This window comes from Oncorhynchus tshawytscha, linkage group LG14 (genome assembly GCF_018296145.1).
Source record: "Oncorhynchus tshawytscha isolate Ot180627B linkage group LG14, Otsh_v2.0, whole genome shotgun sequence".
Classification (NCBI taxonomy): Eukaryota; Metazoa; Chordata; class Actinopteri; order Salmoniformes; family Salmonidae; genus Oncorhynchus; species Oncorhynchus tshawytscha.
The window spans coordinates 28920153-28938462 of record NC_056442.1 but is presented as its reverse complement, the minus strand read 5'-3'; the positions used below and the strand labels follow the sequence as shown (position 1 = coordinate 28938462).

Sequence of the window (18310 nt, the reverse complement as noted above, 5' to 3'; positions counted from 1 at the left end):
TAGAGACTTACGTTTTCTTTGTCACCTGCCAGTCGGACTTTCAACATGTAAGAGGGTTGGTTTGGTGAATTACGTAATGCCTGCATGATTAGTAACCTAGTCTGAAGCCAGAAGGTTTGCATTAGCTCCCTGAGCAAATGCCTAGGCTTTAGCTTAGTGCCTAGGCTTTAGCTTAATGAGCTAGCTATCCCAGTTATAACAAGATTAAGACCCTGGCATATGAGCTTTGCAACTGGTATGCTAGTATTTTCATTGCGGGATCAAGAGGGGAGTGCGAGTATTATATGCATTCATTGTGAACCCAGGTGTGCTCAGCTCATGCAGCACTGAATTAAGGATTTGGATCCCGTAACCATTATTACCATGAGGTATTTCTGCATCTGTTTAAATCCACCCAAAGATTCTGTTCTGTCCTGGTCTTTGAGATCCAGCAACAAGACCCAGACCGAACTGTGCAGAGCTAACCATGACATAAGGTCCTTGTAAGTGGAAGGCGTTAGACTCCTGCCGTGGTGAGAGACGGCGAGAGGCAGTGCAGCGAGCCAAGCGTGACACAGGTCCTCAGTGTCTCTCACTGGAGCTGCCAGTGGGGGGGTGGATGGGGACGTCGCCATGTGACTGGCACAGTAATTTCTTTTGGAGGGGCATGGGGGGAGGGGAGGTGGGGGGCAATTTACAGTCCATTCATCAAGGCTATATTTGCTACACTTTCTGTACCCAAGGACCGTCTGTCTGTCTGCCTGCTCGCCGTCTGTCAGAAGTCAGTCTGTCAGTCTCCCAGCAACATGCTGCAGGTCCAGTCAGGCCAGGGGTAACTAACTGCCCTTTGTCGCTGAGTTATTTCCGGATGCAGTCAGTCAGACCCTGGGGATCAGTGTCATGCCTGAAGCAAAGGGGTATGCTGGGTACAGCTATCTATCCCTGCAGAGAGAGGCAGCACAGGCTCTCTGGTGTCCTGATAAACTAACAGCGCTGTTTATACATAGGACTTGTTTACTGTACCAAGGATACTCAATTATTTCTGTGATCTGGAAAGACATTTATGTGTTCTGTGGCCCGAGAAAACATAAGTGTTCACCAGGGACGACGTCATTCATACCATCTGTTTACAATGTTTATACAGCGCCTTTATTCTCTTTCATCCAAGTATCGTGTGTCACATAAACCAGTGAAACGGTATCTTAAGATGTTATTTTTGCCAGCCAATCAGAGGTGAGCTCTATGTCATGTAGGAGTGCAGGCAGTTAAGGAGATAATTTGTCACGTCTGAGCTGCCTTTGAGTTGTAGTGCTATACATGGTTGATTAGTGAAGCGCTGCCTTGGCCAACACACTAGGCATATGGCGTTAGTCACTGGCTGACTGTCAGACAGACAGGGTTGTGAAAACGGCAGTCTACTGAAGATGACCTCAATGTTGTAACGAGTGGTCCAAGGATGACGACATCACATATTCCATTACCTTATAATTCTGACGTTTCGTCATGCTCGCAGGGACATTTCTAAACGTAGCTAAACAAAAATAGCCACATTTTTTCAGCTGACTATCTCAAAATGTGCATGGATACAATTTAGACTATTATTGTTAGTTCTCTCTAGCTCGAGGGGAAATATTTGTTCTCCCGAAGAGTTTAAGACCTTCATTGAAGTTTCTATACTGCTTTACCTTGAGGGCATTATTTCCTCTCTACGTCGGTCTCTTTCCCTGTCTCTTGTGCAATTCTGTCCGGGAAGAATTCCCATCGAAGGGAAAGACATTTCAAAGTCGGTGAGAATGTCAGAGAGAGCGGTCGCCTCTTCACGGGAGAGAGCGAGGTCTCCTCTGCATGACTGGCATCCTTGTCAGTGTTCACATGGATTAGCACACCGACTATACCCAGCGCACCAAACATATTCTCGCCCGTATCGTCCTGTCATCGGGCAGCATGGCCTAGGTTTAGACCGAGAACAATGGCCTCTCTGTCACTGGTCTAGTTCTGTGGTCAAGCAGCTGGGGTTGATTTTAATGGCGTTTTTATATTTTGTAGTTCTACCAGTATATGACTTTATAATTCTAACTACCATTAGGCCTAGAATATGAACCATCCATGAAAGCTTATACGTGCGTGTGTGTGGGTGTGTGTGGGGGGTTTAAAGCACGGTGGGTATCGAGTTTACTAGCCAGGGCAGATTATAGTGATCCTCACAGCTGGATTGAGAAAAGAGAGTGAGAGAAAGGGTGGGGGAAGATACTGTCTACTCACTTCATAGATAATCTGGGTCAGTGGCAAATCTCTCATTCAGACTCCTTTTGAAGGGACGCTGTTTTCATCTAGTCTGTAAATATGCTCCGTGTCTGTGTTTAGGTTCTCTGTGTCAGTTCTACCGCACCATTGTCACGATTTTCCAAATACGACACGCTACCATGCTGTTTTAAAGCAGTCGTTGGTTGTTTCAGACGACGTGATGGGGGCACGAAGATATGTTAGGCTATCTGCATTCAGAGAACATTCAGGGAAGGGGGAGGTCATAGGGCTGTCACAATTATCATGTAAAATGACAATTATGGGCATAACCGTGAACTGAAATTTGTTTTCGTCATAACCGTCTTAATACATTCATTTTATATGAAGGGGGATTCAACTTTATTTTCAAGTAGATAAAGTTTACCCAAAAGCAGTTTTTAATTTTTACGTTTAATTGGGTGAATTATTTTACAAGCAGATCACAGTTGAGTGGAGAACCTTAATTTCCAAAAGTTGTAAGCGATCAAAACATTTGTTTTTGAGACGGGTGCCACCAAAGCTGTTGTTGTATTCCCTCGTAGCGAGTTTTCAAAGATGCACTATGATGCAATACAAGAGCAAAACATTTTGTTTTTCTACAAATGTAAATTATGCCAGTAACCGCAGCCATTTTCATGACAATTAATTGTACCAAAAATTCCACAATTGTCACAGCCCTAGGAGAGGACAGCCCTAGGAGAGGACAGCCCTAGGAGAGGACAGCCCTAGGAGAGGACAGCCCTAGGAGAGGACAGCTCTCTCCTAGGAGAGGACAGCCCTAGGAGAGGACACCTCTGTCTGAAAAAAGGAACGTTTTTTTAACAAGAACAAAAAAACGTTGTCTTAGAAAGGCTAGTCTTTCCACTAGAGTTGGTATTCTCACCGTACTCTATTTTAGTAGAGCTCCATCTCTACAGTCTTCCAAGGGAGTGCAGAAACAAGTCTCAAGACCAGAGCATTGTAAACAAATACCTCTGACCCCTCTCCCTAGTTTGTAAGCCCCTCCCCCTTGGCCTGAGGACAGGGGAAGGATCTCCATCTGAGCTCGGTTCAAACGTGAGGTGAATGACTGAGAACAGAACCTAGCAATAGAACCATAGTACAGCCACAGTTTACTGTACATACTACACTGATCTAGGACCAGTAATCGATTGACGTAAAGTCCTCAGTGGAAGCGGATCGGAAGCACACAGAGCGGGACAGAGCAGGGACCAGCAGGGGTGTGTGTTCCTGCGTTTGCTGAAGATGGTGGGTGTGTTTTGTTCAGGGCTTTTTACGGTTTGAAACAGTTTTTAGACTTTGGAGATTTGCGCAACATGCACAGCTAGATTACATGTGTATTTGTAGAAGCAACGTTTTACATTAGGCCTGATCTCCAAGTCTGTATTGTTGAATTAACAATGGTTGTGCTGAGATGATCTTACTTGAGTTGATTCAATTCTCCCAGAGAAACATACCATGAAACTCTTACGCTTACTTTCAAAGGGCATCCTATTCACTCACTGTCAAACACTGTCAGCTTCAAGACACCTGCGTCTGTCACTGAGAGATTGTCTTGACTCTAGAGTCGTGTTCATTAGGAACCAAACAGACTGAAACGGGGGAATAATTTCCATTGTAAGGAAACCAATATGTGATTTTGTTATTTGAGTGAAATGACCCTTTTAATGAACACAACCTAGGCCACAGTGAACTCCAACCTGAGGGTGTAAATGCTTGGAGGTCAGGGGTCATTCTTCTGCTGTGTAGCTGTGAGGTCTGCGTTTAGCTAGTCGACATCCTGCCGTGCCAGTGGGTTCTGTCTTCTCAGACGGACCCAGCTGAGAGAGGGAGGAAGAGAGCGCGAGAGAGAGACCGTACGTTAGTTCAACCTCACCTGGCCAAACCTGGTCTTATGAAGATCATATAAAGCATGCTGCAGTATCAGAAAAGCTGTTCTAATTGTATGGTGGTGTAGACTTGGTGCTTCCATGGACTCCTGTAGTGCATTGTTTTGCCTTTTAGATGTTGTGGAGTGGAGGTCGGGCACAACACACACTTGCTGCCCTATAGAACTAGCCTATAGGCTAGCACATATCTATTTGCAAAGCTTATGCAGTACCCAGGGGTTAGAAAGGTTTGTCAAGCTAGTTAGCTTCTAAAATGGCACCCTATTTTACCCTATGGGACCTGGTCAAAAGTAGTGTACTACAGAATATAGTGAATTGGGTACTATTTGGGACACAGACACCAGCACAACATGCTGCTGGAGGGCTAGTCTTCCATGTGGCTGTTTGAAGCTGCCGCTCCCATTAGTGCTCAGTGTAGATGAAGGGGAGGAGACAGGTTAAAGATCATGGATTGTGTGTGTGTGCCATTCAGAGGGTGGGCAAGACAAAATAATGAAGTGCCTTTGAACACGGGTTACGCTCAACAGTTTCCCGTGTGTATCAACAATGGTCCACCATCCAAAGGACATCCAGCCAACTTGACACAACTGTGGGAAGCATTGGAGTCAACATGGGCCAGCATCCCTGTGGAACGCTTTGACACCTTGTAGAGTCTATGCACTGACACATTAAGGTTGTTGAGGGTGGAGTTTTAACTCAATATTAGGAAGGTGTTTTGTACACTCTTGTGTAATTTGACCATGCCATTAGAAAAGGCGTCATAATGACGTCATTGTAACTAGTTTGCTCACTGGGAAAAGGATGCAGAAGTGCATAGCAAGAAGGACAGAAGACGGAGAGAGAGAGAGAGAAAGAGGAACAGAAATAAAGTAGAAAGAAGAGCGAGAGACTGACACATCACTGATTCACATTGGAAAGAAGGCAAAAATGAGGAAGAGATGCTTGGATTCAAAGAATAGGCCTAGTCGTTTTAATTGTTAGGGAGAGTGGCACGGTGGGAAAGATACTGACTTACTCAAAGGAAGAGGATGTTGCGAGAGTGAGAGAAAGACCGAGTCCCGGTGCTCGGGGAATGCCTGGAAATAGCTGGCTAGAAATGAGTGTGCTGGAATGTCCCAACGAGGAGCATCAATCACTTTCTGTAAGATGCCTAATCCATGCCCTTTATCCTCACTCCAGACTCTTTTCCAGATCTCTCACATGCCAAGCAATTACCCTGACATTTTGCTGCAGCGTTATCTCCTTTGACTGACTTAACTGTACACTTCATTTACTCGTTTAGTCACTTCCACTCGGTTAGCTTAACAGGCTAAATACATTCTGCTAATATGATAAGGAAAGCTAATGATGCATAGAGCGCTTGCCGCGAGTTTGTGTTGTGCGGTCACAATTTGACCAATTGTAAATGGCGGTGGGAGGAAGAATGACTCCGTAAACATAGCAGAACAACATGAAATATCCAGGAATGAGTCATGGCTAATTGGAACGTTGGTGGAAAGAACTGCCATCTCTGAATTGCAACCAGTTTGACTATAGAGCAGTACTGTCAACCTGGACCTAGGCTTTTCTGGGTCTGTGGGTTCAAATCCCAGGTTGGCCATAGTAGGGATGGACCCTGCTATGGGTCAGTATTTCACTTCTCATAAAGTATTTTCCTATGAAGCAGACAGACTCTGGATGTGGCTTAGGCTTGTGGCTGAGCTTATTCCTTGAGTCACGCTTTAGCAGATAAGGAAAGAGGCCCATATGGAATAAGTCTCTAGTTTGGCTGGGAAATCCAGTCCGTGTTCCTCCTATTAGCAAGCTGGACCTGCTACTACCGCACAACGCTACCTCAACGCTGAGGCAACATCGAATTAAACTCCATCTGAATAGGTCGGAAATGAGAACATGCAGTATGTACACTAGGTAGGAATGTGAGTCAGAGGCTTGTTGTTTATTGAGGGCACTAAAGGTCTTTCATTGTCAGCCCAACACCTCCCTGTGTACACAGGTCTGGAGACAGTGGAAGGGTTTGAGGGTGGGACTCTGTAGAAGGGTTGTGTTTGTTCATCTGTCTCAGGGAGAGAGACTTGGATTTGTTTGAGTGTGATTTCAATGAGCCTCACTGACCTCCTAGAGCTGTGCCTTTTCACATGTCCACAATGAGAGTAAGTAGCCCACTTGGATTTGTTTGAGTGTGATTTCAATGAGCCTCACTGACCTCCTAGAGCTGTGCCTTTTCACATGTCCACAATGAGAGTAAGTAGCCCACTTGGATTTGTTTGAGTGTGATTTCAATGAGCCTCACTGACCTCCTAGAGCTGTGCCTTTTCACATGTCCACAATGAGAGTAAGTAGCCCACTTGGATTTGTTTGAGTGTGATTTCAATGAGCCTCACTGACCTCCTAGAGCTGTGCCTTTTCACATGTCCACAATGAGAGTAAGTAGCCCACTTGGATTTGTTTGAGTGTGATTTCAATGAGCCTCACTGACCTCCTAGAGCTGTGCCTTTTCACATGTCCACAATGAGAGTAAGTAGCCCACTTGGATTTGTTTGAGTGTGATTTCAATGAGCCTCACTGACCTCCTAGAGCTGTGCCTTTTCACATGTCCACAATGAGAGTAAGTAGCCCACTTGGATTTGCCGACTTTTATTTGCTGTACTGTAGATAATCAAATTGAATTTTCATTGGTTGATTTCATAATTGATAGTTGTTTTTGAACTCTTGAACATGGTGAACTTTATACAACTAAATAAACAACTTAGATATGAGGGAGTCTAATTGAATAATCAAAATCTATAACAGAATCTTTGAAATCGGTTGACCAGTTGTCTCTATTCAGATTTATGTAGCTTTTAACCCGTTTCTGATTATTCTCACTGTTTATACTATATAAAGCGTTGCAGACCTTGTTTAGTATTAGGTCTGTGGCCTACATATACTGAAAAAATATATACAGAGTAATGTATTAATGCGCTATTAGTGCGTCTTGAACAATTCTGGGATCTTTTATTTCAGCTCATGAAACAGGGGACCGGCACTCTACATGTTGCATTTATATTTGTGTTCAGTGTATATTTGACCTACATAGTGTTGTATGGATGCTGGTTGTGGAACTCAAGGAAACTCTTGGAATTCTGTGTGTCACATAATAGTGTCAATGCACTAGACTAGTGGGAGCTAGACCATAAACAGCCATGTGTTTAATAGACTGTGGATTGGAAGCCATATGCTACAGTATACTGTGATTGGAACCAGTCAGTAACTTAGACCTACAGGGATCGGAAGCTGCAGGATCAGAGTGAGACTCCGTGTGGGCCAACTTGGAGATCCATACTCCGTGTGGGCCAACTGAGTCGCCCTCGCCTCCTCTCCACGGGTTCCGACTATGCCACCAGGTCTTTGTATCATGTGCATTAAAGGTTCTAGGAAATCTCTAGTAACACCTTGCCTCAGTCATGCCTTTACCCCAGGGGAGCCAGTTAATGACATCTACGGAGACCGTTTGAGGCTCATAAACTGAGGGAATTTATATTTTTTTAAGGTTGCACTATGCAGAAATCGCTCTGCCGTTTTCTGGTTGCTAAAATGTTTGTTTGCCTAATTTCAATTTGTGACAAAATAAGCTAGTATAGTGTAGATAATCATTGTACCATCTAAACCGCTGTTAGATGTATTTTCCATAACCAAAAATATTGTTTCAGCTGATGTACAAAACCGAAATTATAAGACGCATAAACAAAACTTAATAACGTGAAGCATAGAAATGGCTCAAAACAAAAGAGGGGACTTTATGCTCAAAGAAGAGTAGAGGTGCTGAAACTGCATTAGAAGGTGAGGTGCTGAAACGGTGCATTAGAAGTCGGGGTGCTCCACCATTAAAGCTATTTTTAGGAACTAGCTCTGCCTGCAAAAAACGTACTAGCAATTTGCTGGAGAAAGCAAAGTCCTGGCAACCAGTCACTGAACATAAGATCAGAATATCCCATAATGTGCAGGTTACAACACTGTCATGCTGATTTATGTACAGATAAACACCATGGTTTTTATTTATTTTTATTTAGCTAGGCAAGTCAGTTAAGAACAAATTCTTTATTTACAATCAAGGCCTAGGAACAGTGGGTTCAAGGGCAGAACGACAGATTTTTACCTTGTCAGCTCTGGGATTCGATCTAGGAACCTTTCGGTTACTAGTCCAATGCTCTAACCACTAGGATACCCGCCGCCCCCAAGCTATTACAGCAACATAAATCTGTCTAGGCTCTTTGAACCTAGCCAGACAGTAGGCCTACTATGTTCAGTCTGGTGGAATGACACAGCGATTATGTTGACTGTCGCTTAACTTCTAACAGTATCAAAGAGACAGTCTGCAAAAAGTAAACATGCACGAAGTGAGGTGGTGGGAATAGAGAGAACATACAGTATACTTTCTCTGCAGACCTGGGTTCAAATAGTATTTTCTTCCAAGTATTTAAGCAGCACTGTCTGGCAATGGGATAGTCCCAAAAGTGCAAACCTGCCGGTATGGCACTCCAGGCAGGGTCGATCAAATGCTCAAAGTATTTGAAAACCAAAACAAATGCTATTTGAACCCAGTTGTGATTCGCTATAGCCCAGGGCCTTGCACTACCAGCCAGGTCCTGTTACATGGTATGAGAGAAAAGGAGAAAAGCTGCTGGATTTGTTGTGCCATTCAAACTTTAAAACCCCAGGAATGCCTGCTGTCTGTATACTTTGTCCCTTAGTAGACTACATTCTTAGCAAACAAAAAATGCAAGAACAGGAGACGCCACATTTCCTATGTTTGCGTCAGCTGTTGATGTTGTCAGGCCTGCATTTATTAGGCTTAATTCCCTAATCATTGAATTCAGAGAGGGAAGGCACGGTGGCATTTTCAGAAGAAAGCCAGTGAGATGTGGGTGTTGTGCATTGCAAATGGAGGCTCCACTGTTGTTGTGCTTCCCCCTCATATCTCTAGTGAACATATTGTAGCCCAGGGCTTGTTCTTCTAACCCTCTGTTAAGTAAAGCTGGCTGGCTCAGATTACAGGTTAAGCTAATGTAGGGTTTGGTGTGTAGAACCCCCATCAGAGGACCCCACTTACCTAAATCACAGGGAATGAGGGCACATCAAACAGGTCTAGAGCCTGCCTCCCCCTACCACCTGACAACATTAGTCATGTACTGCATGTATTCCTAGTTAGTTAGGTGTAACTAGTTTGTTTTGGTTGAGTAATGTTGATCTCATGGAAATAAAAACAGCACCGCAAAGTTGATCAAAACGTCTCCTTCGTCTGAAAGTGCAAAACATACCTCATCTGAAAAAAACAAAAACATTTGTGATTTACATTTTATAATATTATTTGTCTGTTTTTCTGTCCGATCATTGTATTCTACTGATTGCCTAATACCCCTTTCACACTGCTTAGTCGAGCCGAACTGTACTGAGCTGGCCCGGTTCCCTTAACTGTGTTGGAATGAATAATGTAAAAAGACAATCCAAGTTCAAGTCAGTACAGTTGGTTTCGACACAATAGAGTGAAAAGGCTACTAGTGTCTCTGTCAGACCAGAGACGCTGCGTCTGCAGCCCGGGGTTAACAGCAGGGGCCAGTTGACCTTTAGGGGTTAGAGGTCACCTCAGATGTCACCTGGTGATTCAGCAGTCCATCACTGCTCAGAGGTGGGCCAGCACAGAGCTTAGAATGTCACCTGTTTCTACAATCACTGTGTTTGTGAGACCCCCTGAGAAGGAGCTCTGGAGATTGGCAAGCTGTTGTTTCAGGGGTGCATGGGCATAGAGGTCAACCGATTATGATTTTTCAACGCCGATACCGATTATTGGAGGACCAAAAAAAGCTGATACAGATGAATCGGACGATTTTTTAAAAAGATTTTTAAAAATTAAAAAAATTGTTAAATAATAATATTTTTTTACATGTATTTATTTGTAATAATGACAATTACAACAATACTGAATGAACACTTATTTTAACTTAATATCATACATCAATGAAATCAATTTAGCCTCAAATAAATAATGAAACACGTTCAATTTGGTTTAAATAATGCAAAAACAAAGTGTTGGAGAAGAAAGTAAAAGTGCAATATGTGCCATGTAAGAAAGCTAACGTTTAAGTTCCTTGCTCAGAACATATGAAAGCTGGTGGTTCCTTTTAACATGAGTCTTCAATATTCCCAGGTAAGAAGTTTTAGGTTGTAGTTATTATAGGACTATTTCTCTCTATACGATTTGTATTTCATATACCTTTGACTATTGGATGTTCTTACAGGCACTTTAGTATTGCCAGTGTAACAGTATAGCTTCCGTCCCTCTCCTCGCTGGGCTCAAACCAGGAACACATCGACAACAGCCAAGCTCGAAGCAGCGTTACACATTTTTTATTATTCCGTTATTTTACCAGGTAAGTTGACTGAGAACACGTTCTCATTTGCAGCAACGACCTGGGGAATAGTTACAGGGGATGAATGAGCCAATTGTAAACTGGGGATTATTAGGTGACCGTGATTGTTTGAGGGCCAGATTGGGAATTTAGCCAGGACACCAGGGTTAACACCCCTACTCTTACAATAAGTGCCATGGGATCTTTAATGACCTTAGAGAGTCAGGACACCCATTTAACGTCAGAAAGACGGCACCCTACACAGGGCAGTGTCCCCAATCACTGTCCTGGGGCATTGGGATATTTTTTTTTTAGACCAGAGGAAAGAGTGCCTCCTACTGGCCCTCCAACACCACTTCCAGCAGCATCTGGTCTCTCATCCAGGAACTGACCAGGACCAACCCTGCTTAGCTTCAGAAGCAAGCCAGCAGTGGTATGCTGCTGGCACAATACCTTTGACCCATGCAGCGCAAGGGGAACAACTACTCCAAGTCTCAGAGCGAGTGACGTTTGAAACGCTATTAGCGCACACCCTGCTAACTAGCTAGCCATATCACATCGGTTACACCAGCCTAATCTCGGTGGTTGATAGGCTTGAAGTCATAAACAGCGCAATGCTTGAAGCATGAAAGCATGCTATTTGAATGAATGCATGCAAGCCTGCTGGTGCCTACCATCGCTCAGTCAGACTGCTCTATCAAATCATACACTTAATTATAACATAATAACACACAGAAATACGAGCCTTAGTTCATTAATATGGTCGAATCCAGAAAGTATCATCTCGAAAACAAAACATTTATTATTTCAGTGAAATACGGAACTATTCCGTATTTTATGTAATGGGTGGCATTCATAAGTCTAAATATTCCTGTTACATTGCACAACCTTCAATGTTATGTCATAATTACCTAAAATCCTTGCAAATTAGTTCGCAACGAGCCAGGTGGCCCAAACCGTTGTATATACCCTGACTCTGCGTTCAATGAACACAAGAGAAGTGACACAATTTCACCTGGTTAATATTGCCTGCTAACCTGGATTTCTTTTAGCTAAATATGCAGGTTTAAAAATATATACTTCTGTGTATGGATTTTAAGAAAGGCATTGATGTTTATGGTTAGGTACAGTCGTGCAACGATTGTGCTTTTTTTGCAAATGCGCTTTTGTTAACTCATCCCCCGTTTGGCGAAGTTGGCTGTCTTTGTTAGGAAAAAATAGTCTTCAGAAAGTTCGCAACGAGCCAGGCGGCCCAAACTGCTGCATATACCCCGACTCTGTTGCAAGAGAAGTGACACAAAGAAATTCATATTAGCAGGCAATATTAACTAAATATGCAGGTTTAAAAAATATATACTTGTGTATTGATTTTAAGAAAGGCATTGATGTTTATGGTTAGGTACACGTTGGAGCAACAACAGTCCTTTTTCGCAAATGCGCACCGCATCGATTATATGCAACGCAGAACACGCTAGATAAACTAGTAATATCATCAACCATGTGTAGTTAACTAGTGATTATGATTGATTGTTTTTTATAAGATAAGTTTAATGCTAGCTAGCAACTTACCTTGGCTTCTTACTGCATTCGCGTACAGGCAGGCTCCTCGTGGAGTGCAATGAGAGGCAGGTTGTCAGAGCGTTGGACTAGTTAACTATAAGGTTGCAAGATTGAATCCCCAAGCTGACTAGGTAAAAATCTGTCGTTCTGCCCCTGAACAAGGCAGTTAACCCACTGTTCCTAGGCCGTCATTGAAAATAAGAATGACTTGCCTATTTAAATAAAAGTGTAAAAAAAATATATATATGCCAAATCGGTGTCCAAAAATACCGATTTTCGATTCTTATGAAAACTTGAAATCGGCCCTAATTAATCGGCCATTCCGACTAATCGGTCGACCTCTAACGGGCAGCCTATATGTCTGCTCATTGGGATCAAGACATGGTCGTAGGATAGTACCTACTGTTAAACTGCTAACTTCCATTGCCTTCAATTTAGGGTTTTCCCTGACCACGTGACCTGGCTCTTGGCGTCAGCTATAGACAATGACACATTAACTATGAACACACCAGCATCCACAGACATGTCGGTTAATGGAGTTTTGTTATGTTTGGTAGGAGTGTGCTCTGTACTTCATATTAGACAGGCTTGGTCTGGCCTAACCATGGCTGGAGCTAGATCTGTCCCTGATAAGACCTGGTTCCTCCACACAGGAAAGATGCCATCACTGGGGGGGAAGGTGGGTTCTGGGGAAGGGTCCTTTTAATCTCCACCCACCTCTGAATTGCTCATTTCCAGATTGGCATCAGTGGCAGCCACACACACAGGAAATGAGATTTGGGGCGAGGAGGAGGACATATTTCCCTTTGCAGCAGAGGCTGGATGTAATCAGTTCCTCTGCTTCTGTCTGTCCACAGGAGAGGCAGAGGCTAGAGACCATCCTGAACCTGTGCGCCGAGTACAACAAGGGCGACGGGCCCTTTGGGGGCGAGGCAGAGGAGAGGATGGGCTTCCCTGGGAGCCTGGGACCGGGGGAGGGGGCGGCCAGGAGACCCTCTATGGACAGCTTGGTGGGGGCCGGCTCGCTGCATCGTAGCATGGCCCAGAGACAGCAGAGGGAGAGCGACGAGGAGAACCTCAAGGAGGAGTGCAGCAGTACAGAGAGCACCCATCAGGAGGTGAGGACGCCACTTCCTCCACAGGCCCTCCACAATGGAGACCGATACCAGGTCAGACGTAGGGCCGTCTATTATCACTTTCATCATTTCTACTACTTACTATGAGAACTACAGGCATGACATACTAGTACTTACTATGGGAACTACAGGCATGACATACTAGTACTTACTATGGGAACTACAGGCATGACATACTAGTACTTACTATGGGAACTACAGGCATGACATACTAGTACTTACTATGGGAACTACAGGCATGACATACTAGTACTTACTATGGGAACTACAGGCATGACATACTAGTACTTACTATGGGAACTACAGGCATGACATACTAGTACTTACTATGGGAACTACAGGCATGACATACTAGTACTTACTATGGGAACTACAGGCATGACATACTAGTACTTACTATGAGAACTACAGGCATGACATACTAGTACTTACTATGGGAACTACAGGCATGACATACTAGTACTTACTATGGGAACTACAGACATGACATACTAGTACTTACTATGGGAACTACAGGCATGACATACTAGTACTTACTATGGGAACTACATGCATGCCGTTGATATAACAGCATGAAAGCACTTACTGCATGCATTGAAAGTGGAAATTGTTAGACATGGCCTGGCCTAGACATGGCCTGGCCTAGACATGGCCTGGCCTAGACATGGCCTGGCCTAGACATGGCCTGACCTAGACATGGCCTGACCTAGACATGGCCTGACCTAGACATGGCCTGACCTAGACATGGCCTGACCTAGACATGGCCTGACCTAGACATGGCCTGACCTAGACATGGCCTGACCAAGAATTCTGAAACGATTGATGGTCAAAATGACACAGCATGAAGATAATGACATTTGTTTGCCAAGCAACAGTGTTTTACATGGAGACATGTGATGTGTATAGTCCCTCCCTAATGTGTGGATCAGTGTGTGTGTGTGCATGCAACATAGTCTGAAACAGTTAACTACTGCACATGGGCCATGCTCTTTGCACTTACATGCAACAATGTGCCTGCCTCTTCTGTCTCTCTCCCCCTTCAGCATGAGGAGCAGTCTGTTTCTGGCAGCGTGGAGCGGACAGAGCTGGGTTACCTGGAGGACGAGAGGGTCAGAGTGCTGGCCCGAGTCGACGAGCTCAAATCACGAATAACAGAGCTGGAGCAACAGCTACAGGAGTCCAAGCAGGAGGTAAGAAAGTCCATCAGTTCAATTTCCAGATAGTAGGCTACTTCTAATATAAGGAATGATATGTGGGGAAGATAAAATTAAACTGTTGTGTGTGTGTGTGTGTGTGTGTGTGCTTCATGCATGTTTAGTGACACAAACAAGCAGAAAGTGATAGAATGTCACACGCACCGCTAGGCTGTGATTGGTCTGCTGTCTGTGGGGAAGCTATGTGATTGGAGCAGGGGGGCTCATGTGTGACGGGTGTGTCCCGTTCCCAGGCAGAGATGGAGCGGGCCCTGCTGCAGGGGGAGAGGCAGGCAGAACTGGACCAGGTAGAGGCAGAGACGGAGATCATCGGACAGCTGCAACACAAGCTCAACGAGCTGGAGAATGCCATCCAGAGGGAGAAAGACAAGGTCGGACCCTGGGGGAAAACACACACACCAAGCATACTGTCCTGTACACATTAAGCAGTCTTACCACCTGCAGATTAGTTCTTGCTCAACTTATAAACTTCTCATTCCAATGTTACGGTGTTGTATTTTAATGGAGAAAACCAATAGAAAAAGTGCTTTTGTTAGTGAGCTGTTTTTGCACTCTGAGACAGTCCTTATTGGAAAGACGGTGGGTATGCAGACAGGGAGGTGAGATCTTCATTGATCTCAACATTGTGTTTAAACACAACAGACACAACCCAACCCGCTTTTCCCTGCGCTGGACTGTCTGTTATAGGGCCTGTTCAGGAGGATGGAACGTTACAGAACATTCACGTAGAAATGTATCCTGTAGAACAGATATACGATCTTCTGACGGATAGAAAAGGGATTCATGACAGTTCTTCTGTTCGTGATATTTCTATCTGCAGCGTTCCGAACGTTTCACATCACTGAATATACATCTTCTAAGCCTCAAAGGGACTGAACAGCCTTTCTGGTCTCTTGTCATACCTTAAAGGCATTGCCAAATCCTGGATGGCCTCCCAAGACCGTATCTAGTTGGTTTTGCCATCCCAAGGTACAGCCATAGCACTCGCTCTTCAACCCCTCCCCCCCGGCGAGGAATGCTCCAACCTTTCACCTGTTATATGCATTGATGTTTTACCTTAGAAGAGCTGTGGATGATGGTGCTTAGACTTAAGTATGGGTGTTTTTTCTGTCTTTTTTTCCTTTATTTTCCCTTGGTGGTTTCTCTCTCGCCAGGGCTTTTCTTCTTCTTCTGCAGCTCCACTAACCAGCCTCCATTAACTTCTAATCCTCTCACTGCTTCACTCAGCAACCTTCTCTCCTCCCCCACTGTCAGCCTGAAATCCATGTAGGTTATTAGCACTTGTCTTAAATGTCTCTCAAATGGCACCCTATTCCCTATATAGTGCACTACTTTTGACCAGGACTCATAGGGCTCTGTAGGGAATAGGGTGCCATTTGGGACATAGGTATGAATCGGTCCTTTGGGTTTCTACTTGGCTGAAGCTGGGACTGGATGCTAGTGGGTATGAGTGGCTGGCTACTAAAAGTATATCTGTCCACCACATAGTTTACAACATTACAGAGGGTCTCTATTTGAAGGCTTTACACAACTCTGTTGTTTCAGCTAGTCATGTCACTCCACTCTTATAGGCTTTATGTAGACACACTTAAACTGACAACCTGAAATGGGGGATTTTCTTGGCTTTCCTTAAGGTTCTTTTAAATCTTGTGATTTGTATATTACTGACCATTTCGGAGAGTGTCCTGCTTCCTGTGTCCAAGTTAGACCGTCAGGGTCTCACGGTTCTGTCTCAGCTACAAATTAAAACAAAAGCTTCAACTAGGAAAACGACCTGTATTGTATTGTCTCTTCTCTCTTCTCTTTTATTGCCATTGGTCACAGACAGAGGAGGAGCCAGAGCAGGGTGACAGTTAGGCAGATTGGAGAAAAGGAGTGCCACTCCAACCCCAAAGCATCACCCACACCCCTCTCCCACCCAGTGACTTTAGAGAATGCAGTAATGATAAAAAAAGATTCTGCAGAACGTTTCCCTCTCTCTCCTGCATGGTCTAGTCTACTGGCTATACAGTGGTGGCCCTCTCGAGGTAGTTTACAAGGCGCTTTCACTACAATCAGACCCAAACTCTGTCTCTCCTTATTCCACACATCCTCTCTTCTTCTCAAAACATGTTGGAGGAAGATATCCAAGGTTTTTCCATTTTGACCATCCATTGCGTTTCGAAGTAGGCGAGGAGAGCCGACGCGGGAAGCCTATTGCGAGCTTCTATTCCCTCCAGGGGTTTTGATATCACAGCCTGGGTGTCAGTAGGGCAGTGGTGTAGAGCACTAGAGTTACCCATGCTGACACCGCCTGCACTCAAATGCAATAACAACAAAGACCATTCAGGCAATGCCTACATCCAGTTCTAAACCTGTTCAAAACTAACTGGACTGGCCTAAAGTATTCATACCAAAGTCACATGAGAATCTGGATGGGCTAATAATAACAATAATCATCATCATTTTAAAGCCACATGAAAATCTCTTCAGAAAAAAGTCACCACCCAAAATAGAGCAATCTGACGTGAAAAAACAGCTGAGCCAAAACAAATACACTTCCCATTTCATGTTTGATGAAATAGCAACATCTCCTTTTCAATCGCAGACCAGTGTTTTCATGAGCATCGAACCCTGCAACTTAGAAATGTCTGTGAACAAGAAGTCTGTTCAGACCTGTTTGAGGCATGGGACATGTTTTATTAGGCACCGAATGGTGGGGAAAACTGACTTAAACAAGGAGGACATTTTTGCTTTCTATTGCAAAACATTTTAAAAGGTTTTCAGCGTTGTGCCCTAATGAACACGGCCCTGCAGTCCAGCACTTTTAAAGGTAGTCACTGAGGGATTGATTTCACAGTATTATAAACTCCATAGATGCCCCATGTCACTTTTGGCTTATCCACTGTTGTGACCTCTAACATCGGAAGCTTTTTGCATGGCGTGGATTTGAGCAGGTGTGCATTTTTTGCTTTCTCTCTGTTGTTCCCCACTTCATCTCCTCCCTCCCACCCCGGACGGTGTGTTCTCTATCTAGGAGAGGGAAAATGTTGACGCAGAGCGCCGAGACCTGGCGAGCCTCCAGGAGGGTTACAGTGAGCTGAAGAACCAGCTTCATAACTGCCCCGAGTCACTGAGGGAGCAGTTACAGGAACAGCTCAGAAGGGTCAGTCGTCAATCCACCACCAAGACCATCAGCTCAACCACCCCTGAGACCCACCACCAGAGAGAGCAAGCGTACCACGCCCCCACCCACTCCCTCCACCCTTGTCTCAGAGCTACACCTATCCACCATTTATCAAGGGAAATTCCAGCAGCGCCACATCGCTATTAGAGTATACTTACCTCCAGATTATTAAAGTACCCCGTAAGAGAATTACATGTTCAGGAGAAGTAGAAGTTGTGTACTTATGGATTTACAAGTATGTCTACTGAGCTCCTGGATATAGTGCATAGAATGCTGCACTTAACTGTCAAAGATACTGAACTGGAATTCTAATTCTATGATAACTAATGTAAAACATTCCTAACATCCAAGAAGATGACATACCAATTTAGGGTAGGTTTCCTGGACACAGATTAAACCTAGACCTGGACTAAAAAGTATGCTCAATGGAGATTCTACATTGAAAGTGCTTTATAGCTCTGGGCTAAGCTTAATCTGTGTACGGGAAATCTGCCCTTAATGATTATGCCAGATGCCAGTCGGTGATTGCTGCATAGTAGGCTACACTATCTTGGTATGATAAGACCTGGTGCATATCTCCTCAGAGTTACTGGGACCTTTACCCCTTTAGCCCCTTGCCTACGTGCTAATGCCACAAGCTGCTGGAATTTCCCCTCTCTCCACCACACCTATGTGCTTTGCCTCTGAGCAAACGGGA

At 44.3% G+C, this 18310-nt stretch overlaps 1 protein-coding gene across 15 annotated transcripts in view; it reads left to right on the top strand.

The window, feature by feature from the left end:
• The window catches only part of LOC112266940 (pleckstrin homology-like domain family B member 1), a 102668-nt gene that overhangs the window by 66715 nt on the left and 17643 nt on the right, over positions 1 to 18310 (top strand). For 10 of the 15 annotated variants that reach the window (XM_042297276.1, XM_042297282.1, XM_042297281.1 and 7 more), the window contains 5 exons: positions 12955 to 13266; positions 14277 to 14423; positions 14681 to 14818; positions 15357 to 15416; positions 17464 to 17592. In XM_042297276.1, the coding sequence (XP_042153210.1) occupies positions 12955 to 13266; positions 14277 to 14423; positions 14681 to 14818; positions 15357 to 15416; positions 17464 to 17592 (786 nt within the window). The remainder of the gene's footprint in view (positions 1 to 12954; positions 13267 to 14276; positions 14424 to 14680; positions 14819 to 15356; positions 15417 to 17463; positions 17593 to 18310) is intronic. The other 5 variants (XM_042297277.1, XM_042297283.1, XM_042297278.1 and 2 more) reach the window with 5 other exon arrangements.